The following is a 23,843-nucleotide window of genomic DNA, read 5'->3' on the forward strand; positions in this document are numbered from 1 at the left end:
ACTGTGAGGAAAATCCCGAAAGCACTGCTAACAAAAAGCAAGACAATGAAGCATACCAGATATTGAACTTTTCTGTCAATAAAGATACAATGAGACTTCATCTAGTGTCAAATCCCCATATTTATAGCAACAAGCACCCAACGGATGTTAAATCCTGTACACCACCCGCAGAGAGACTCACTACTTATGTAGTGTTGTTACAGTATGTACAAGTGTCTTTGTGTCATTTTATGAGTATACTTCGTACTTTGTTTTTATATCAATACATCTGTACAGCAAGACAAGTAAGAGACAAAACAAAATTGACAGTGGCAAAAACATGTCAGGTGATTAAAGGGTAAGGCATTTCAGAGGAGGGGGCATAAAGGGAAATAAAGCCCACTGAACAGTCTCAGGTCCATGGAGCTGGGAGGAGCCAAGGAAAAGTTTTTTTGAACAGCCAGACCAATCCACTGAGAAGAAAACACATGTGGACTGGTCATGTAGAAGAATGCAGAATTGCTGGTTCTCTCTCTCCCTCCCTCTCTTTCTCATCCATCCTCCGCCCGTGCTTCCGAAAGTACTTGTACCTCTGGACGTAAAGCTTCACCAGGTTGCTGACTTTGACAGGGTTGATCTCGCCAGTGCGACTGTGGCAGATCTGACAAACAGGGGTCAATGAAGGCAGGTCAGTACAGACGCTTACAGCATGTGTAGTTTATTTGGTATAACAGCCATAGAAATGCCTACTCTATGTACAGTACATGTGGGTGCAATGTCAGACTTGCAGTAAACCAGGCAATGACAGGAAAACCCTCTATCAATAGTACAGACACACACACACAACATTCTTAATAATAGTCCTACAGCACCACAGCGTAGATGTATCCAGCTGACTTTAAATCACCAATATGCCTTTTTAACTGTAGGGCAGCATCTACTGAAAAAGCTAGCCCAAGCTGGAGACAAAGATGGCTGCCCTTTAGAGTACAATCTCACTGCATTTCAATTACATTTTCCACAACCAAATCTATCATTCATGATGTCACATGGAATGCTCGTCTCCCCAGATCAAGACACCTGCCTGGCCTTGGTCTGAAGTCTAAGGCTGACTAGTCACCATATTACCTTTATTTCTTGCTGTTCTGTCACAAGCTGGCTGAGCTAACAAGGGTTAACACAGCAAAAACCCTCAGGCTGAAGTGAGTGAATCAACTGAGTCACAGGGCTACAGTGCACAAGGGGTACAACACACTCAGAACTGGGAACACGCTCTTCTGACTCAATCAACATGATATTTAACTGATTCAAGCTGAGGAGAGTTTTGGAGAAGCTACTGACACAGTGTACCCCCAAAACCAGGGTGGGGAAGCCTGTCTTGTCACTTCACAGGGTGGTCCAGTCATTTTACCGTACTCTCGGGCAAAATGCAGGGATGCTATGGTTGCTTTAAATGGAAAAGGGGACAATGTCTGTTTAACTACAAACATTAATGTAAAAAGTCCCTGGGGCAAGAGAAGGCCTCTACAGCACTGTCACACTGTACACAGTAGTACAAGTCAGTGATGTCACAACAGTGTCAGCAGAGAGTTCTGTGCACCTTGTGTACCGCTTTCCTCAGGATATCCTTATACTCCTCCTTGTTGATGTCCTTGCGCTGGTAGTAGGGCTTGATGGCCAGCTTCACCTCCTCCACTGCTCTCTCCTGCGTGTGGAGCTTCTTCAGGTACTGAGAGAAGGGCAGAGGCAGCACAAATATACAGGCATCACAGTATGTTAACACAGACATGGTCTGGGCTCCGTTTAGTGATCACTTTCAGAGCGGACAAGCCATTTTATTTTTATTTATTTTTTGCGCGACTGTTGGTTGACTCTTTGGGTAAAAATTAGGAAGACCAAAAAAACAATGAAATAAAAATGCAGTTAAATATTTTTAAACCACAGAGGGGAATACACAAATGAATACACAGAGCTCAACTACCTTCTCAGGGTCTTTACTCTCAGTGTCCTGCCCAGTCTCACCCGATCCCCCCGGTACTCCTGCAGGCCCCACATGCTGAGGAGGGGGTGGGGTCTGTGCACATCCACCACCCACTGATAGGCCAGGATGCAGGTGAGAAGGTGGAGTCTTGGTGCTGCTGACCAACGGGAGGGAGCTGTGGAGGTTGAACTGTGCAGGGGAGGCGGCAAGAGATGGTAGGGGAAGGGCCTGGGAGGAAGAAGAGGAAGATGAAGAGGAGGAGGAAGGAGGGTTCTGTTGGGGCTGACTCTGGTTGGCTTGTGAGAGAATCTGCGAAAGAGGATGAGGATTCGAAGGGGAGGGGGCATACTGTTAATCTGCACACTCTTGCACAGTGATCGCATGAAGCATGAAAACCAAGTGTGATCTGTTTTTCTGACCTGGCTGGTGGCCTGAATGAACTCCTGGGCTTTGGCTCGACCCGCAGTGTTCGCCTCCTCCATCTTAAACAGGAGTGCTGTCACTGGAGGACAAACAGGTGGTCTACTGAGTCATGAATTCTTATGTAACAGCAGCCAAAATCAGCAACACTCTAAAAAGAAGACACTGACAACCTTCCGTATTGAACTGACAAACAGTGGGTATAGCGAGAGAGACGGAGAGGAATCGCTGAGACAGTGAGGCAGTGTGATACTCACAGGCCAGCACACCTCCAGCTGTGCAGTCCACTCCCGTCTGCAGACTCCAGGGGAGGGGCGGAGCTGCAGGCGGAGGCGGGGCTGGAGGAAGAGGCTTGCTGTTGGAGGATGACGAGACGGAGGAGGAGGAGGCATCCGTGGCGGCGGCAGGAAGGGGCAGAGAGAGGGAGGCAGGCACTAGAGTAGAGGGGGAAGGAGGGGACGTGTGGGCTGTCTGTTCGTCTGGGGGGATTTTGACGCCAGGAATAGACTGCGAGACACCCACTGCTGCCCCCTGGTGGGGTTGGAGAGGCGAGGGGCTGGAGGGAGCATCTGAGGAGGGTGCAAGGGGGCCTGTCTGAGTTTGGGTCGTGCAGTCTTCAGACAGGAAGGAAGCCTCAGGGGACTTACAGCTGCTGTCAACAGTCTGGGAGTCTGGAGTGGAATCTCCGGCGTCATGGGAGGGGGGCAGCGAGAGCGGGGGTGTGTGGGGGGGTGAAGAGGAGGGTGGGGCGATGCTTGTGGAAGAGGAGGAAGGGGTAGAGGCAGGAAGCCTTGGGGGAGGACTAGATGGTTTGTCACTGATTGCACTTCCAGACTGGATGTCCAGTATGGTCACACCCCAGTTTCCAGCTCCTGAACTACAGTTTGTGTTCCCCCCCTCCACTTCCTCTTCCTGTCGTCCTTTTTCCCTGCACTCTCTCCCCTTCTTTCCCTGCTTTCGCCTTTGTTTAGCTATAGAGAGAGCAGAGGAGGAGGAGGAGGCAGAAGAGGAGGTGGTCGAGGTGGTAGAGCCAGGTTTGGCCCTTCTGGATTTGGGGAGTTGAGCAGAGGCAGAGGGGGAAGGGGCAAGGGTACCTCTCCTTCGAATTTTGCTCAAGTCCTTGCCTCTCTCCGAAACTGAGATGGGTTCAGAGTGAGGTTTAAGGAAAGGGGATCTGCTTTCGTTGTCTCTTCGGAACACCACCGCTATGGACCCCCCCACAGCTGCCCCACCACTGCCCCCACTTTGTCTCGGCAGGTCTTTACTGCCCCCAGTGATGGCTGCCCCTGTGGTGCTGCTGAACCCCTCCCTCACCAGCACCGACACTTTGGACTGCAGCTTCGCCTTCCTGCTGCCGCGGCTCAGTTTATTTGACTTGCCTGACCACCCTCCTTCCTTCTTTGCTCCTTTCTCTCTCTCCTTCCCCGTTTTCCGACCCCGCTTGGAAGGCAAGGGAGCGGGAAAGGGAGGAGGGCTGGAGACAGCGGGAGGAGGAGAGGAGGGGGGATGCCTCTTCCTGGATTTGGGTCTGAGAGAGGACTCTGACGTACTGGATTTCTTACTGAGCTGGGATTTTGTTTTGACTTGCTTCCCAGTTTTGGATTTTAATTTGTGCTTGGGACTTGGCTGAGGAGGTGTGAGGGGTAAAATAAGGGGCGAATCCTCCAGGGAGGGGTAGTCCGAGTCCAAGGCCTCGCCATCCAGGGACAACACCTCCAGCCCCAGTTTTTCAGAAAGCTGGTCAGAGTCATACGAGTGCAATCTTGACTGTGAGAAAGATGACTCCGGAGACCGGCTCGTTTGTTCATCCTCCTTGTCATTCTCCTTTTCTTCCGGTCCTCTTTTCCTGTTTCGTTTGTTCTTGCGAGGCTTCTCAGATGTCAGAGGGGAGGAGCTGGAGGCTGCCATGGGCAATGGAGGTGACCCGGGAACTGTGGTGGTGGTTGTGGTAGTAGTAGTTACTGTTATGGTGCGTTTGATGGTGAACAAGTCTGAGCCATTGAGGTCTTGGATGGACGGGGGTATGACAGTCCGGCTGTCTCTCCTCCTCTCCTTGTCCTTTTCCAACCTCTCTCGACTCCTTCTCACCCTCTTCCCTCCGCTGCCCTCCCTTTCCCTGCTGCCTGAGTCTCCATTTACCCCTCCCTTCTCTCTTTTCCGTCTGTTGGAGTCTCCCTCCCTCTCTCTTTCCCTGTCACCTCTCCCCCTGTCCTTCTCCTTCTCCCCGTCCCTGTCTCTGCGCTGGCCCTCGGAGGAGCTAGACCAGGAGCGCCGCCTGTGCCTCCGATGAAGAGAGGAGGTACGGGAGCGGGAGTGAGAGTAGAGCTTGGGCGTGCTGTGTCTGCACCTCCTCTTGCTGCTGTCACTCCTGCTGCTCCTCCCCCTCACGGTCTCGTTGCCTTTCTCTTCCCGTCTGCTCTTTCGTTCCCTTTCTTTATCACTGTTCTTCCTCTCCTGACTTCCGCCTTCCTTCCTCCTCTTCCTCTCTGCCTTCTCCTCTTCTCGGCCCTGTTCCCGCTTGTGTTTCTCCCTCTCCTTTGATCTGTGCTCCTTTGATTTGTATTTGTCTGACAGGACGGCGAGGGACGGGAGGTGGGAGTGGGGAGTAGGAGGAGGAGAGAGGGAAGAGGAGGGGCAGGATCTGTACCTCTCCCTTCTTCTGCTGACCAGCTTTCTCCGCAAGTCCCCCGCGTCTGCCACGCCCCCTCCCACCTCCTCTCCTCCCATAGTCCACTCACTTTCGGCTCTCACAGACACAAACTGGTCTCCGTCCAGAACGCGGAGGATTCTCTCTGGTTCGGGCCCAGAGAGCAGGAAGGGACCGCCCGAGGTGCACGCTCCTTTCCCATCTCTCTCGCTCTTTCTTTCCCTCTCTTTCCCCCTCTCCTTCTCACCCACTACCACAATTTCACCTTCCTCAATTTCAGAGTTGTCTGAATCTACCTCTTTCCCCTCCCTCCCTGCTTTGCCTTGATCCCTCCCTCCTCCTCTCCTTTGATTGCCTCTGCCTGCTCTCTCCTGCTCATTCTCCTCCCTGTGTTGGGGAGGTGGAGAGGGTGTGTGTATGGAAATGAGTGGGTCAGTGGAGTCAGGAGGAGGCGCATCCTTCCCCTCACAGCGAGCTGCTTCTTCCACCTCCATCCCTCCCATGTTCCCGATCTCATCCTCCACACTGTCCGCGCTGCTCTCTCTCTCGCTCTCCACTCCACGCCCCCTGTCTTGCTCTGAGGCTGGGGAGCCAGTGGGGTCAAACGGGTCATATTTCTCCCCCTCTTCCTCTTCATCCCCTTCTTCCTCATCCTCCTCCATGGCTGCCCCTCCCTCTCCCTCCATCGGGAGGAACGGGTCATAAGTCTCGATGTTCTCCCACTCCCTTTCAGAGTTTATAGAGGGGGATGCAGAGGAGAGGTGGACAGAGAGATTGGCAGACAGAGGGAGAGGGAGAGAAGATGGAGGTAGGGCAGCGGAGGTGGAGGACACACTGTCTCCGGCTGCATCCGTCACCATGCCACCCCCATTGCAACCGCTGCTGTCGTGATGGTAATTGGTTGCTGCTCCCCCCAGAGGAGAGGATGAGGAAGAGGATGAAGGCGATGAGGGGGAGGACAGAGATGCAGACGGGGCAGAATGAAGGGGGGTTTTGGGCATCTCTGCTACACCAGGTGGGGTAGTGGTAGTTGTGCTCCTCCTCATAACTGGGATTGTACAAATGTCATAGGGCCAGAATGGTAGAGAGGCAGCAGACAAGCAACTGTCTAATAGTTGTTCCTTCAGTTTAGTTTTCCATGAGGAGGAGGGCCATGTCAATGCTGAGGGCAGCTGATGAGAGAAAGTGCCTGGAGGAATAAATGAAAAACACTTAACACTGGCTTCATCACAGGCCACACACTGGTCCCTGTTTCAAAAGTGAGACCCCACAGATACAGGGAGTAAAGGGTGTACCTGACTTCCTGTTACGGACACTAGGAAAAACAGAGGACAGGAGAGTGATCGATGACCCGTCTTCTACACTGACTTCAGCTGTGAGCTCCACATCAAAGTCAACACTGAAACATAAAAAGGAAAGCAAAACGCATGTTCCAAGCACAACATGTTACTCACCCTACTGAAAAAAATATTTTCATTTACACCTGAATGATTTCCTAAGCTTCCTAAAAGTAATCAACTGTGTGTCATATACAGGAGGTGGACAGAGGTAATATACCCAGGGGCTGCACCTTAATAAAATCAAAAGTCTTAATTACAGCTTATGCCAACCCAGATGGATTCTGGGAACAGTGCCATCTGAAATTTCCTATTACTACCCAACACTGGCATGTGTTTAGCCCTAGGCATAAGAGAACAACTGCTTTACCACCAACAGGGTTTGTGGAATTTACTGACTTTTCTCAGGTGTCAGAGCCACAGCTTCAATCAACACAACTGTTCAAGGGATTGTTGAACTAGGAGCTGTGGTTAGTACTTCCATCCCTCAATCTGTACTCATTTTGTTTTATCTATAAAACAGTACACATACTTCCTCTCCAAATGGACCAGTCATGGGTCCCATTCTACCAGACTTAATCAATCAATAATCAATGTCAGGTGCACACAGTGCATAAATGCACAGATTCTCATCATCTTACCCCATGTCAAAGTAGTTCTGCGTCTTAAGGTTTTACAGGCAACTAAATCCTATTTGAAGGACTATGGTGACAGCCACTCAGCACAAAGTTCAAATTATTTCAACTGTCACTGTGCTTGACAACATAAATGTGTCTAGACTAATCACCACCGAAATGAGAGGTATCAATTTAGCGTAGAAAGATGGAGAGTAGTCTGCCGGATCTGAAATGTTGATCAATATTCTTGAAGATATTCTGCTCTTAATACGGCTACAGTATGCACTAAAGCCAGCTGAAACACGTATTGACAGTTTTCCAGAATCATAAAATACTAATTTAGTATAAATTTAACAATGGACATCGCTTGCTGCACACACTAGTAAACATTGCCCACAGTATTGTTTTCTCTAGGAAAGTGGAAATGAATGTGGAATTGCTCTCAGAGAGCTTTTAGTGTGTTTGCTTGGTCTGTGTGAAATCCCCATTATCTTCTCAAAAAGGCCCACTGATGTGGCGGCACTTCTGCCATGTATTGATCGGAGTCAATTCAAAACGTGTTAACAAAGACACAAACACGTTAAACAAAAGTACGTTAAACACTGTACTTTTCTGATCTGTGGTTGTCGCTTATCAAAGAATCACACTTAACCCACCAATAATGCAAATCCTACATGTGTTTACGTTTTGAGCCATGAATCAATGACATTCTGCACATTCTCCCAATCTGCTGTGCAGGCACTCTGACCACTCTTGCCCTTTCCCACCCTTCCCTCCCACTGTGTCACTCACCTGTCAAAGGACTGGTGGGAGCAGCCGTGCAGTGTGTCCGGGGGAAGGAATGAGTCTGTGATGATAGGACATGCAGAACCCTGGGAGTGAGGGACAGAGAGGAATTCAACACATAGGTGTGTGTACACAGGTGTGGGCAGTAAAATAAATGCAGGGTGTCCCTGCAGACTGCACAGGAAGACAAAAACACATGGAACATTCTGTGTGAAACTGAACAGTCTTTTACCCAAGGCAGGACAACACAGGTCTGTATTTCAAATGTGGAGACTCAGACATAGGCATGATATCAAATCAATATCGATATCAATTTTTTAATTTAGATTCTATTTGTTGAAGTAGCCATTTTCTTTCCTCAGGGTCAATTCGGCCAAGTTTAAAACATTATAATCCACCGCTCCTAACTGAAAGATAATAAGACACAAACACTGGCCCCTTCTAGATCTTACCAGTTCACTCGGGTGGTCATCGAAGAATTCTGTCCCGCCTTGGAAGCATCTGAACCTTGTTTTCCTCTCCTCCTTTGCCCCCTCTCCCTCTCTCTGACACATCTCTTTCTGAAGAAAATACACCAGGCCATGTCACAATCAGAAGGCAAGTACATCTTAAGGCACATTCATGCAGAAAGCAGTGTTAAGAATACATACAGAAGACGCCCTGGTGAGCGAACATTACATAGAAATTACTCAAACACAGACAACAAGCTTCACTATCATATGTTGAGCTTCATAAACCCATAGCTGAAGATGAAGCAGTAGCACACAACAATATTATTGAGACAAACAAACCTTTGTTTTGGGGTAACCAGCGCTGACCGGGTCAAATTCTTCCTCTTCTCCCATCTAAAGACGAGAAAATTCATTACACCGTCAGGGACGTGACTAGGTAGGTAGCTATATGAAGTCCATCAGCTAATTCACGACGTCAATGCCATGTAGCAAAGATCTTTGACACTACTGTAACTAGCCAGCTGATCAATGTTCTATATTGTGTGGCATGAGTGAATAAAAACATGGTGAGCTGGTCTGCCCGTCAGTGCACTGATGGCTGTATCATGCACAGCAACGAGGTATCGATCACTTTCCCCGATTGGACAATGCAGTAGAGTGTGGATGCAACTAGCGAGCGTAGGTAGCTGGCTACCCAAAGATTGTGCAGGTGCAAGCACTTCTACAAAAATCAACATCTGGGCAGTTTTCGTCCTTATCTCAATCAACGAAGGAATAAATGCGTCCAAAGAATCGTGCATGTACACATAAGCTGACTGGCTAATTTCTGTTTAGCTAGCAAACAAGTGGCATGACAAACATGCAACCCTCGTTGCAAGGCAACCAGCTGCCTCACCGGGTAGCCGGTCGACTGTCGCTAGCTAGCTTGCTACTTAGCCACCTCAATAGCTAATGATCCCGGCTTAGACGCTAATGTTAGCTAGTTAGCTACGTAGCTAGCAGCTGTACCTTGTACGGGCTCGGTACGATAGGAGCAAATCGAGGTCGTTCAGTTCCCAGTTTGCTCTCCCACTACATTATGATGGACATTCTTATGATAAAAAACAGAAAGTAAAGCTCTAAACATTTATTGTATCAGAACACAATTACAGGGCCATCACTATCGCCGCCGCCATTTTGCTTTTTTCACCATACACTACACAAACTGACCAGCAGGAACTGATGGGAAATGCTGTTTTTTTCTGCCAATACGCTTTGAAGTGACCACCCTGCAAGTGGAAAATATTTTTTATATTATGTTATGGTTTTTATTAGTTACTATTTTGCATTATTCATCTCATGAGATGTAGTTGTTTCCCTTAACATCTCTAATTAAAACAAATTTAATTATGATCTTTATCTGAAACCATAATTTCAAATTAAAGTGTTTATATTAAATAAGTGTGTGTGTGTGTGTGTGTGTGTGCGCGCGCGCATGGTCTCGCCAGCAAGTTTGCTTTTTTACACTCTGCAAATCAATGTCAAGCTGGATTTTGTGGAAGAGTGCTGACAAAACCATTAGGCATCAATGAAAAAGCACGCACACATAAATGTCTATGCATGGATACCACGTAAGGGTAATGCATTTGCAGTTTCGTGTTATATCTAAGTGTGTGCATTCGGCAAGTATTAGAACTACCAAGCACTGACATTATCCAGACAGGTTTACAAAGCAGTTATCTAAATATACCAAGATATGTGTTCCATCAAGGGCAGTTTTCATTACAAAGTTAGAAAAAGTACATGTTTTGTATTTTGCCTAAACATTATTGTGCTAAACCTTATGCATATATTATTACATATGGTAAAATGAGGAGCTCCCATAATCAGACTAAATATGTGTATTATATTTTTATAGCTATTTATACTGAATGAGTGATGTATGATGTAGCCTTTTTGTGTTTCTGTAGAACCATGAACCATTTGTGGGAGTGCTTGGTAAACAGCAGGTTTTGGTGATGCGATGTAGGCTAATGTTATGCCTTTCATTTGGGAAGGTGGGAAATGTTGGTTTATTCCTTACCGATCAAGGATGAGAAGCTGGAAATGGCAAAATGTGCATACGTAGTGCATAATGGCTGTGCACTATGTATGCACTGTGACAGAGCCATCAGTCTAGAGCTGCAGTCAAAATGTTTCGCTGTCTGGCTATCTCCTGGCACTGTTGAACTAAATGTATGCAAGACGGAGTGGATTCCTCCTCTATTACTGTATATAACAGGATGAAAAGGAAATCCTGACAATTCAGTCTTCAACACCCTAACTTCTAATCCTTGATGTACTTTGAGATTTGGACCAAAAATGTTTTAAATGGTTTAATGCACTTGTGTCTCTACCAGCTAGTTTGTACCTTGTCTGGCCAACTATTTAAACTTGGTCATGCAGCACTTCTAATATTGTGACTCTGTGTATGGATATTGCTTGTTCTGTGCTCTGCCTCACTTGTAAGTCACTTTGGATAAAAGCATCTGCGAAATGAATAAATGTAAATGTAAATGTAATGTACAATTAGAAAGTAATCATAGGATACATATAATGTAAGCAACAGCAATAAAAACTACATATTATTGATGATGCTTTGTTGAGTGTTTTTATTTTGGCTTAAATGAATAACATCACAATTAGGTCACATCAGAAATGGTTAAAAGTGCAGAAACAACCCAGGATGACACTAAGTGAAGCGATGCTTTATAAATTGTCTTTCCCTCTTAATCCATTTTAATCTGTCAAATCCAGCCCCTCCACACCTGCCTGTCACTAATTCAGCTCTCTATCCGTGTTCACAATCACTTTCATCATTAGTCCTTTCCCAGCATACACCACTCCCTTTCTCCTCCACGTCAGATTTAACTCTTTATCATTAATAAATACCCCTTCCCTTCGTCAGTCTCTCCTGCACACTGTTTCTCTTCCAGTTGTCATACAATTATCTGTCTCGAACCTCATGACCCTCCACACCAAGCTCTGACCTCATCCTTTCCCCTCTATATGTTGCAGTAGTTCTCCAGGTCGTAATAGTTGCAGTAGAAATGGCAGCACTGTTCCACGATCCCTCTCTTCATGACCCTGTTCCCGCTCATCCTCTCTCTCTCTCCACTCTCAAGAAACATTCTGGTCTCCCGCAGGAGGGAGGCGCTGTCCCTCATCATGATTCCTGTCAGTACGAGAGACAATACAGGGCTAGAGACCATTGACAGAAGGAACGCTGAACCTGGAAGAAAAAAGCAGCATCCCAACCAATCTTCAATCACTGAAATTTGGTTTTATATGAAAATTTATATAGTTGTGAACATACATCTATCTCTACCTTTAAAAGAACAATGGATTTACACACATAAATGTCCTGTTATTTACAGACTCAGGTGGAATGAAAAGTATACACACTGTGGTTATTGTATTCATGAATACTCTGAATACTCTCATGTTAACAGAACTGACAGAAGGGTGAAACCCATTGAAGCAACGCTATTTCCTTTTCCCCTCAACCTATTCACATTGTCTACCCATCTCACTTACGTATGTTTTCCTCTCTCACTCGTCTCCCAGGATGGTAAAAGAGTCCTTTTTCCCCACAAACGAAGAGGAGTGCCTCTACAAGCTGGATGCCACACAGCCTGCGATTTCCAAAAGCACCACACGAGGGAGCCAGAGACAACAGGCATAGTGCAACGAGGGCAAGACACACGAAGCGCATTCTGTAGAAGTAAGGAGACATAGGAAAGGCCAAGTCAAGCAGGGAAAGAAACTTTCCCCGTTTCATGCACTAGCTTAGATTGCCACAAACTCACTATATTTTACTGAACACACGTTTAGAGTGAGAGACATTGCTTCAGTGTATTAATAACAGAAACATACACCAACTTCAGTGTCAGCAATACCACAGAACACAAGAAAGAGAAAGTTGGAGGTTCAGATGCAGGACTTACATACATTTGTTGTAGCTGTTCTCCCGCGAGACCATGCGCTCCCACTGTCTGACCCACAGTCTGCACCTGTCGAGGAAATGCAGTGATTCCGTCTCTTGGCGTATATGTGAGTACACTATATACTGTGTCCCACCTCTGCCCTCTCCCCCTGTCAGTGCAGTTGTAGAATAGTGTCTAGTCTGTCAGAGGGTTTGTCTGTGTGTACAATGTGTTTACTCTCTCTCCCTTCTGTTAATCACCCTCTAAGAGCCCCTATAATTACCCCCCCCCCCCCCAACCCCCCTCCCATATTGAGCCTCTGTTCATGGGCTATTTTGCTCAGTCATCTCGGTTTGGCGTTCCCTCCCCTTGCTCTTGTTTTAATTACCCCTATTAATGTGGCCATCCCCCTCTGTGGCTTTCATCTCTCTCTCTCTCTCTCTCTTTAATCATGGTGTGAGTACCAGTACTACCTGGTCAGCCGTCTTTTTGATTGAGCAGTGGACAGACTCTTACACATCAAACATATCCTGCCCATCGATCTGATTACTTGAATCCATAGATCTACCCAAGATTCCTGTAATTTTTCCTCATGAATATAATAAATTTGGTTTCTGCTGTAATAATTAGTTATCCATATTTTTTCATTTATCACTTTGTAACAATAGGTAGTTCAAAACACACATACATACATACACACACACACACACACACACAGGTATTTTTATGGATTCATATCATTTTATGTATTATTAGTGCAAATATTCCTCGAACTGACAGTTCATCTGAAATGCCCTAGCAGGATCATTCTCCATGAAGTACCATAGTCAGGCCACAAGGGGCATCGCACAGAACCATTTTCACAGTGCAACACTCTTTTTCTGCTTTTACACACTGTGAAGTAATCCAAGTATAATTGGCCTCCATTCTGAAAAAAAAATCACAACACATTTGTTTCTCAGCTAGCCATTTAGCCCTGCACATAATGTACCAATTCCTGGATTTGTGTTATTTCTGAAGAGGTGTTTTCAGTCCAAATGACCATAGCGCTAATGGTCACTCACAAAATGAAACAGGCAGCTAATAAGAGGACGAGGGACGTGGAGTGTGGCAGGCACTCACATGCTCAGGCCTAGGGCATGTCGGAGACAAGGAGAAAAGCAATGGCAGGATTTGATTACAAATCACATGTGGGGTCCAGCTGTCCCTGTCAGCTCATCCTCATTCACTGTCGGTAAATGATGGAAAAGGGGAGTGGGAGTGAGAGCGGGAGGAGAAGGTGGAGCAGGAGGTTTCTGCCCGATTCTGTACTGCTCTTCCATTTAAGCAGTCATCTGCATTCACGCGAAGAGGGCCCAGCTGTGTGACAAGGTGCAGCCGAGGCCCTGTTCAGCACCAGGACAGCGCCTGTGTCCGAAGCTCCTAGCTGCTAAGCTCCTTTGAGATGACAGCGGGAGAGAGAGAGAGAGAGAGAGAGAGAGAGAGAGAGAGAGAGAGAGAGAGAGGGAGAGAGGGAGGGAGGGAGGGAGGGAGAGGTGGCCATTGAAAGCTGGATAAAAAGATGTGCAAAGCAAAACACCTAGGGAGAAAACACGGAGAGCCAGTGCAGTACAGAGCAGTGAGAGGTAAGAAGGGACGTTGGGACCAATGGGAGTATAGCGTTTACGCAATAATGTCTGCACAGCACTGTTCAGTCCATCCTTCAGGCCTTGCATCAGGCATGGCTGCACATTATGTTTGTCTTCATGTGAATTTTAATTTGATGTGGTTGAGTTGTTTTATATTAATGTCAGTGTTGTTCAGATTACTTCATCTGCAGCGTTTATAATTTATTTCTGTTCCTCTGTTGTTATTTTCATTGCAGATAAGGTGCAGGTTTTATTTCAGTTTTATTTTAAGTACCCACATTTCATTCTGTCTCCATATCTAATTACAGCACCTTTCTGCCTCAGGTTCAGCATCAGTTGACTGATTTCATTTGGTCTCCTGTGTTCAGTCACTGCAGGTAAAGATAACATGGATGCAGACATGTCTTCTTTAAACATTTTTTTAAGCTTTCCAGCCTTCATGTAAACTGAATAATAGTTGCTCAGAAATTATTTTAAAAAAATAGCAATACATGACAAGCTCCTTGGAGGAGAAATAAGTCAATTTAACTATTTAATTTGAGTTAGTTTAACCACAAAACATATTTGTTGAGTTAGTTTGGAATGAGAGGTAGTGAGGGATAGCATCATGTATTAAATGTCTTCAAACAGGATTCAACAATTCTCAGTTTATGATATTTTTATTGATACACCATTCCCAAGGAGTCATTCACTTGAAAAAATCTGACTCAGTTGAGCTATTAAATAAAATGAACTGGTGGATGATTTCTTCTCAAAAAGGTACTACAATGTTGCTAGCATGCTTTCAACAGTTGTAACATTCGAAAAATACAATTTATGCATAATTTGTGTGCTTTGAGACCTGCATATAAAATTGTTTCCACTTTCATTACTTTACATTTCATTACATTAAAAATTGCATCGCTACCTGATTCATTTTTAGTCTGTTTATTTATGAGACGCCATAATCCAATGTGACTTACAGGGCATTAGAGCTTAGGGCCACAGTGCAGAATATAGTGCAAATGAATATAACTGAGATTTAGCTCTGTGGAAGCATTAATTCACAAACCAATGGCTTAAATACCCTGCAATGGGACACAGTGAGTCCCAGTTTTAGTTGTGTAACTGTAATAACTTCATCTTGATTTCTTATCTGTTCTATTTTAGTACGTTATGAATATACATGCTATGCATACAAAGAAAAAACACTCCTTTACATTTTATACTATGTTCAGAGGGTACAGAGAGTATTATGTATGAGGATGTTATAGTAATGTTGTGCTACTCTATGTGTGAAGGTTAGGCATGGCTGTGGACGTGGAGAGGATCATTCAGTGTATCAAACAAGGGGATCAGGACAGTGTCCAGACACAACTGCATGGCTACAATACTGAGGTACTGGATAATACTGTATTTCTCGTCCTGTGTGGGAGCAAAAATTTTTTGGGCAGCAGTGTAGCATAGTGGTAAGGCGCAGGGTCCATAACTGAAAGGTTGCTGGTTTGATTCCCTGCTGGGGCACTGCTGCTGGCAAGGTACTTAACCAACAGCTGCCTCAGTAAATATCCTGCTGTATAAATGGATAACATGTAAAAACTATTACCTGTGTAAGTCGCACTGGAAAAACATCTGAACAATGTTTGTATTCTCATATGCGGGGATGTGGAAATGAAAATTTTCTCTCTCTCTTATTCCTTCCTTTACAGTTTTCTGAGTGTTTCTTCTACAATGTGGAAGAAAGGGAGAGGAGGAAGGTGAGGGAGAAGATGGATGCAGGTGACATGAGGCTGACTTGTTCTGGCACTCCACAGGACGGCATCAGTCCAGACCATATAACACTGCGCCACCAATGCATTTATTTGGCATATACTCCAGCCTGTCAGAAAGCAGGAGCATGCTCAGATGCTGTTGTTTCAGCCAACAGAAACAGGAACTCAATATCAGCAAAGTTTACGCACTTCTACGTCTTATTTGCACAACCGCTAATTGTGCTGCTCACATGCAAAACACGCACGAGTGCACACACACATACACACACAACATTGCTTTGTGTATGAGCTATTTATTGTTGTTTTCCTCTGAATCACACAGAAAATACTCGTGCGGCCTCTGTACAGTATCTGTGTTGGGCTGTTGTTATGTCTATATGCGTCAGACATGTATGGAAGTGTGTCACACCCACCCCTCTCTCTGGATTATAAACCCTCCTGTTTCCACCAGCTTTTGGCTCTGGGATTAGCAGTTCTGCTGTATCAGTTGTGCCATCCACTGTTCCCTCTCTGTCTGTTGGATGGATCTGGGATTAATGAACTAATTAGTGTAAAGCTTGCTGATCCACTCTCACTTATCTCTCTCTCCCTCTCTCTGAAACATAACTCCCTCCCGCCCCCCCAGTCTATTGTTTAGGTACATGTTTTTGTAAATCCTGTTTGACTCATATTACTGTGTTTTTCTCCTCTTTTTCTCACCCCACCTCCCCCCACCCGGCATGCACATGAACTCCTGCAGCAAGAGGAACTCGAAAGGGTAATAACTATAAATCCCACCAAATGATACTCTGACTGCAGTTTGCACGCTACGCAGTTCTGCACTGTAGAATATCACTACACCAATGCTGTGCTGCTGTAATAATAACAATAATAATACTAATGCATCTCCAGCTGGAACTAATCCTTTTTTCATGGCGACTGATCCCGATGCCCCTGCACAGTGTAATCTGCAGGTGCCTCTTGCCTCCATCTCGCACCCCTTTACGTCATGTCAGAGAGGAGGGAGACTGAGTCAGCATGTCCTCCTAGTGACAGTTTTGAGAGAGCGTGGGGGAGGGAGAGGAGGAGATGAGCTGGCAGCGTATAACTCCACATTATGCTAATCAACATACATTTACTTTATACACCTCCTGTGCAAAATGAATCCCTGTCCTTGTTTGTGTTAGTGTAATTGGAGAGTCCAGCCAATGGAGTGCACACATTGTATGGTGCTGTGTTTGGCATTAACGCAAGTTCAGATGTGGTCCTGTTTGTCCAGGTTTTCACGGCATTTTATTAGTTACACCTTGCACTTGCACCTTGTCTGTCGCTCTGGATAAGAGTGTCTGGAAAATGACAATGATGTACTGTAATCTAATGTATTAGCCCATCTTGGCAGTATCAGTATGACTGCCTTTATCCTGCTTGTCAGCATTTACCTTTGGCTTGCCCTCTGTTTCTCAGTGACTGGGCTGTTCTCTGAAAAATGTTTATCTTGTATTCATCATTTAATATACAATATATCCAAGTGCTCTGTAAGAGGTCACTAGAAGCATTTGAAAATGAAACCCAGGGAGAGTGCTTAGATAGACACAACAAGAATTACATTACATTACATTTATTTAGCAGACACTCTTATCCAGATCAACTTCCAGTACAATAGAACATAAGTGTATTCATTCAAGTTGAATGAGCAAAAGTGTCACACCAGGCTAACAACACTCCCAGACTGGTGAGTGTGAGCATAACACTATTCAGGTTCTGAGCACATACCTAGCAGACAGCTCTTTCAAGGCCAATTTCATAACTTATGACATTCTGAACACTTTCCCCAGGTTCAGTTTTTTTCTAGAGCGTTTTAATGTACTGAATTGTCCCATCATTTGTTGAAATATTAGATATTCTCTCTATCTCTCTATGTATCAGTGTTTTTACCATTCCCTTGGCCAGTGTATAGGTCTAACCTGTTCTCCCTTCACTCTCCTTTTTCAGTTTAGACAGAATAAAGTGAGAGACTATGTCCCGGACTCTGACTCAGACTTTGACTCGGAGGACTCTGAGGACCCTGACCTCATACTCAGACGGGTAAATATTGTGCTCTTGTTCTCCGTGCCTGCCTGCCTCTTGGTCAAGTATGCCAGTATGTGCTGACGTCTTCTTGCCAAGACTGTGCAATCAGATTAGGATGGTCTCTGAGATTCTGAGGCTGAACTCTTGGAGCACTTCATGCAGATCAAAGAATGATTCATTCAGGAAAATGGCTCGGCTAAAGTTTACAGGCGGTGCACTCATTGTGCACTATGCACTAACCCCTCTCTCTGTCTCCCTTCCCAGAGGCTGGCGGCGGCATTGATTTGGTTCATCAGGATGCAGCTGCAGCCGGGGGTGCTGAGGGTTTGTCTGCGCACCCTGCGCATCCTCTCTCGGGACAGGCAGGCCCTCGAACCCCTGGTCACCGACACAGCCCTCCTCACACTGGCCAGGCTCGGGGGCATTACCTCCATCCCTGAACCCCAGGAGGTGGACAGGGACATAGAGCTCCACGTCTACGTCAACGATGTGGACATCTCTGCCATAGATGAGCAGAGCGATGCTGAATCCGGCCTCCACGCCAGCACTGATGATGTCACCGATGCGGCTGATTGTAGCGAGACTGACATTCAAGCTGACGCCAGCTGTACCAGCTGGACCACTGAGCCGACCGCCTCCAAAGCCCAGGCTCAAAGCGACACTGACAGTCTTTCCAGTGACAAAGCCACTCCGTCCCACTGCGAAGGGGAGGTGGAGGATACTGAGAGCCACATGACAGAAGGTGACGCTAACAGAGAGGGTCATGGCACACACGGTGTCAGCCATCAAACTGATGCCAGCAGCAGTGCTGAGACCAACGTTACCGAGACGTATCCCGACCACGACTGCACAAGCGCAAGACACAACACTCACGGAGTACTCGCCCGAGGGAAGAGGGACACAGGAACAGAGAGAGGGGAAGAGGAGGACGAGGAGGAGGATGACAGAGATGTGTGGAGAAAAGAGGCCATGAAAGCTCTGTGCAACATCATCTACAACAGCCAGAGGGCGCAGGAGAGAGCCAGCGCCTTGAGGTATGTGGTTTAAGAGAGAGAGGGATTTTGGGAGGGATTCAGAGGGAGAAACAAAGTCAGGTGATATGGAGATTGCAGACAATAGGGATCTTTTCAGAAGAATCGAAACAATAGGGTTTGCTCCTATCAACAGCTCTGATCTGTTGATCAATGGCCTCAGCAGACACTGGCGTGTCTGAAAAATGTTTCCCGACATTACCTCTTCACCTCACCTCTCTCACATTAGCAAGCAACCAATCCATCTGTTAGCTAGCAAACTGAAAGCTAAATTGAGATAAGCTAAAAATAATCACTTAATGGTAGCTAGCTATGAGGGAAAACAGTCCAGCTTGAGAGATTTTAACATCCCCCTGCATTGTTTGGCCTCTGATGTTAGATAAGAGGATGTCCTTTTTCCCGTAATCATACGGAAGATCTCAGTGTCTGCAAAAATACAACAAGGATTCGTTACTCATCTCCAGTGCAGTGAATCATGTCTCCATATGGTTGGCCATGTTCAATGGTTACTTTAAAAATTATTTCATTTCTATTTCTGGAAGATTGCACAATGTATTTGCCATTGTTCCACGCAACCTCCTTCCTACTAAAAGTGGAAGGCTGAACTTGTGAGTGGCTGATAAAACTGTCTGTTGTGGTGACTGTCTGGATTTCTTGGGGAATGTCTGGATTCCTTCTTGTCCAGCCAGCTAAAGTAAGACCAGTGCTTAAGCAGATCACAGAAATGAGGAGCATATGTTTTCCAATTTGTAAAACAATTTCAGAATCATTCATAAGTGCCTACACTAGCACATGTAGGACCATATTTCACCATAAGATGGTCTAGTAATGCAGCAGTCTTTGTCAGGTGCTGTTAGCTAGCACCACAGTTGTACAGTTTACTGAGGTAGGAACTGAACCAGATGATTGTAGGTTCAGTGCCCACAGTGGGCACTGTCATTGTAGCCTTGAGCAAAGCACTTAACCTAAATGGGTTGGATGGATAAGATGGATTTTTTGATTGTATGTAAATACAAAGTATGCAAGTTGCCATAGACAAGTATACCAGCTAAACAAGAGACAAATGAATAAGTGAAAGCAAACAGTTTCATAGGCTAAACACATCAATCATCTCACTCTTTCCTCTTTCCAAGACTAAGACAGGAAGCTGCAAGAAGCCGCTCCACATGGCAACAGCACCCCCAAAGACAATAAGCCATAAAATGTCTATGTAATTAAACTCATATATATTCGGCAGGCTCTCAGCCTATAAAGGCATTCATTTGAATCTGAAGGGCTTGTCTGCATTAACACTAGGCAAGACCATTCAGCAAGCAGGCTGCTTGAGAGGAAGTAATTTTATGGAATTGCATAAAATTTGTTTAGTGGTTTAACCTAAAAGAATGAGAGAGCACAGTTACTTTATTGTTTGGGGAAGCCCATGGGAAGGGTGAAAAAACTTACCTGTCAGACAGAGCAAATGGATGAGCTCTCACCTGCAAACAGCATTATTGCCAGTAGACAGACCTTTCTCTTACATATTTAAGACCCACATGCCTGAAATGCTGTAACGTTTTTGGTTTGCCTCTCTCCTTTCCTGTCCTTCTGTCTCTCCCTGTTGCTCAGGTTGCTGTCAGGTTTATCAGAGAAGCTGAAAGAGGGTACCCAGGCTCCAGAGCCCCCACGTGGCCAGTTTTATGAACTGCGTCTTCTGTTCCTCCTAACAGCCCTAAGGCCGGAGTTAAGAGTACAACTCCAACAGGTAAATGACAGGGAGTGCTCCTACAAAACTGTGCTGCTCATCCTCAACATATACTGATATCCACGTGGCTGTTGGACATTTCAAAAAGGTAGCATGAATGTATGTTGTTTTTCTCTGTCTGAGTCAATCCATCCTTTTCTCCTTTAGGAAAGAGGAGTGACCATGTTGACTACCGCTTTAGAGCAGTGTCTGGCAGTGCAGTGGGGCGAGGGATATGAGGTGCTCACCGACCCCACAGCGCCCCCGGTCTCCAAGGAGGCGTCACAGCATGCCATTGAGATACTGAAGACCCTTTTCAACATCACTTACAGCACCCACAGGCAGGACCCTGATGAGGTGAGAGCAATTTGGAGTTTGGTGGTTTAATTGATATTTTCTGCCTCTGCTTTGGGGATATAGGTTGAAATTTGCTCCCCTTGTCTCCGTCAGGAAGATGCTGCTATCTACCGCCACCTAGTGGCAGTTTTACGACACTGCCTGCTGCTGCTCTGTGATGGGGAGGAAAGGACAGATGAACTGCAAGGGTGAGATGTGGGGGGAATGCTATAGACTTTTACTGTACAGCACATTTATGTTATTTTCTGTATTAACCTTTTTGACAGTGTGACGCCCGCACACGAGCTCATCCCCATCTACTCCCCTGTCCCCAGGCACACCGTGAACGTGCTGTCGGCCCTGCCCTTGCAGTGCCTGGACGTGCTGCTGTCCGTCCGTCTGTCCAAGGGCTCGCAGGAGTGGGAGGGCATCAATATGGACTGCGTGCACACCCTGCTGGTGTTCATGGAGAGACGGCTGGATAGGGTGAGGGTGGGGGAAGAGGAGAGGGAGAGGGAGAGGGAGAGGAGAGGACCTGCACTTAAGCGGTACTTCATAAGCCTTTATGCATGTTTATATGGATCATGACATTGGAATTTACAGGGGCAGAAGCTGAAGGAGAAGCTCACTCCTGTCCTGAACCTGTTGACAGAGAGCTGCAGGGTCCACAGGGAGACGCGACATTATCTCCGACAGCAGGTATTCCTCTCACCCTTAGCTGTGTAAGTCAAGAGCCTGATTGTATGTCTGCGCACTGTATATCTGTCTATGAGAGAAGGATACACACTCTATCCATAGTATAAGTCGCGTGCAGTGCATCTGTGTGGTTTTTGACTCCCCCGTTCTCCATCAGATCCTGCCCCCGCTGCGGGATGTGGCCAACAGGCCGGAGCAGGGGTCCACGCTGAGGGGGCGTCTGGTTCGGCTGATGACCCATGTGGACACAGACGTCAAGCACTGTGCCGCTGAGCTGCTGTTTGTTCTGTGCAAGGAGAACGGTAATTCAGCGCACCGCAGTAATTGCTACTAATGGGTCACGCTGCCATTAACGACCCACTTTTTAATGTCTGTCAGGGCAGATGCAGCAGCTGCCTCTACGTCCTGTTCGGTGAGAGGGCGCGCATACAGTACCAGTCAGTTTGGACACACGTTTTTTCTGTATTTTTACCATTTTCCACATTTTAGAATAATACTAAAGACATCAAAACTATGAAATAAAACAAATAGAATTATGCAGTATTTGATTTGTTTGTTATAAACAAATCAAAACTATCTTATATTTTGCATTCTTTAAAATGGCCAAAAATATTTTAAAGAAAGCTTTTTATTTCTATTTTTTAAATTTTTATATACATCTAAGAAGCAAATTCCAAGCATTTAAGTGTAAGTCTTTAGATCAAAATGCCTTTGAATGCATGTTTCCCGTTATCTTAATCAGGCATATCCAGACTTTTGACTGGCGCTGTGATCTGTGTGTCTGCAGTGTCCAGGTTTGTGAAGTACACCGGGTACGGGAACGCGGCGGGGCTGCTGGCGGCCCGGGGGCTGCTGAGCGGCCGCTCGAGGGTGGGGGCCTCCGGCCGCCAGTACTCCAGCGACTCCGACTCCGACACCGAGGAGTACCGGCAGGCCAAGGGCCGCATCAACCCCGTGACGGGCCGGGTGGAGGAGGAGCAGCCCGACCCCATGGAGGGCATGACAGAGGAGGAGAAGGAGGCGGAGGCCCGCAAGCTCATCAACATGTTCAACAGGCTCTCACGGTCAGTCCGCGTGCCTATGTAGGGGAAGGCAGGGCTGGTGACATGTGCTCTCAAACTAGCATTATTTAACCAGTGATTGACAATCAGTCAGTGTTCATTATTCCATCTACCATTTGGGTTGCCCATAGTATCGCTAACCTACTGTGTTCTCTTTCAGGGACAACATTATTCAGCCCATGTCAGTAACTGCAGATGGAAGACTAGCGCCACTCTCTGGGAAATTGAGGAATTGCACCGTGGCAGAGGAAAGGGAATCTGAGGAAGAGAGCGAGGATGAAGTTGATTAGAGGAAAAAAAAACAAAAAAGCAGAGACAGGAATAGAGTAAGTGATATAGATTAATTAAACAGCTCAAGAAAAAGAAAATAGAGGAGAGATGAGAAAACTTGTTGGAGAAAAAAGATTTATCAGTGGGTATTTATATGCTGTAAAGCAAAGATTCATGATCTTTTCAGAAAAAAAGAGACGTTTCTGAACTTACATGATATGACACAGAATAGAGTGTTTAATAATAGACAGAAGTATGTCTACTGTAATGTTCAGTGAATCCAGTATATCTGTGTGGACATGTTCATTTTGCTGACCCAGTGATGTATTGTAGTAGCAAATAGTTATCATTTTCACTCCACGTGATCCAGCTTTTACTTAATGTTCTTAAATAAAAAAAAGCATCACTGATATTATTCAGAGATCAAGCATAAAAAACTATGTGTTGTTATTTTTGAAGAAGAAATGATTACATTTTCACTGATATCAGTCACAGGTGCTCATAGTCATAGTCCATGCATAACATCATGTACATTATAGAAATGACTGTTTTCATGGATCAGTTCAGTTATTGATCAGTCATTAACTGATCTTAAAGACATGACATGTTAACTTTTGAATGTTTGCTTTAATATCAACACATTTAATTTAATACAACTTTTACCTTGCCCCTCACGTGTGCAAATATTAACCCTTCCTGGGGGGATACGAGTTCTTGAATATTGCTGGTAAATCAAAATTAAAGACATTAGACTAAAGAAAATCAATGCCATCTGTACTTTTGCCTATGCCTGTGTCTGCACTGCCATTTGAAAATGCCATGGCCTTTGGCTGCTGCTGTCTTCAGGTAATTCCTTCGTCAATTCAGTTTTGGATCCCAATGGCTGTTTTGATGGATGTTCAGCTATACAATATCCATCAATTGTTAGCCACAATATGACCACCAGCTGGGAGTAACAAGATAGAGACCAGCACTCAGCTGCTGATATAGAGTGGGGAACACAATATAACCCTTGCACTGACACTTGCCCTGAACTTGGAGAAGTAACTTAAAACAATTTATGCATTATTCATTTTTCAATTCACACCATCTTGCACATCATCACCTGACAAGCGGTCAGGGACATCTGCAAAGACTA

At 45.7% G+C, this 23,843-nt stretch overlaps 3 protein-coding genes across 3 annotated transcripts; 1 reads left to right on the forward strand and 2 right to left on the reverse strand.

The window, feature by feature from the left end:
* Positions 1 to 120: 120 nt before the first annotated feature.
* Positions 121 to 9,381, reverse strand: scaf1 (SR-related CTD-associated factor 1). Its single transcript, XM_036552856.1, has 11 exons — positions 9,228 to 9,381; positions 8,559 to 8,612; positions 8,220 to 8,327; positions 7,774 to 7,853; positions 6,323 to 6,426; positions 5,383 to 6,216; positions 2,638 to 5,340; positions 2,380 to 2,462; positions 1,961 to 2,269; positions 1,580 to 1,708; positions 121 to 640 (listed from the first exon to the last, which is right to left on the reverse strand). The coding sequence occupies exons 2-11, from the start codon at positions 8,610 to 8,612 to the stop codon at positions 479 to 481; spliced, it is 4,566 nt and encodes a 1,521-aa protein (XP_036408749.1). The 5' UTR covers positions 9,228 to 9,381; the 3' UTR covers positions 121 to 478.
* A 1,861-nt stretch (positions 9,382 to 11,242) lies between these two features.
* LOC118794600 (insulin) lies at positions 11,243 to 11,952 on the reverse strand. Its single transcript, XM_036552857.1, has 2 exons — positions 11,775 to 11,952; positions 11,243 to 11,412 (listed from the first exon to the last, which is right to left on the reverse strand). The coding sequence occupies exons 1-2, from the start codon at positions 11,950 to 11,952 to the stop codon at positions 11,243 to 11,245; spliced, it is 348 nt and encodes a 115-aa protein (XP_036408750.1).
* A 3,126-nt stretch (positions 11,953 to 15,078) lies between these two features.
* On the forward strand, positions 15,079 to 22,725 carry si:ch211-195b15.7 (synembryn-A). Its single transcript, XM_036552858.1, has 13 exons — positions 15,079 to 15,168; positions 15,480 to 15,527; positions 16,282 to 16,299; positions 17,514 to 17,606; positions 17,856 to 18,625; positions 20,228 to 20,363; positions 20,511 to 20,699; positions 20,793 to 20,887; positions 21,014 to 21,164; positions 21,282 to 21,377; positions 21,532 to 21,676; positions 22,162 to 22,438; positions 22,596 to 22,725. Exons 1-13 carry the CDS (start codon positions 15,079 to 15,081, stop codon positions 22,723 to 22,725), a joined length of 2,238 nt encoding a protein of 745 aa, XP_036408751.1.
* Positions 22,726 to 23,843: the final 1,118 nt, after the last annotated feature.

Source organism: Megalops cyprinoides, chromosome 19, assembly GCF_013368585.1.
Source record: "Megalops cyprinoides isolate fMegCyp1 chromosome 19, fMegCyp1.pri, whole genome shotgun sequence".
Lineage (NCBI taxonomy): Eukaryota > Metazoa > Chordata > Actinopteri > Elopiformes > Megalopidae > Megalops > Megalops cyprinoides.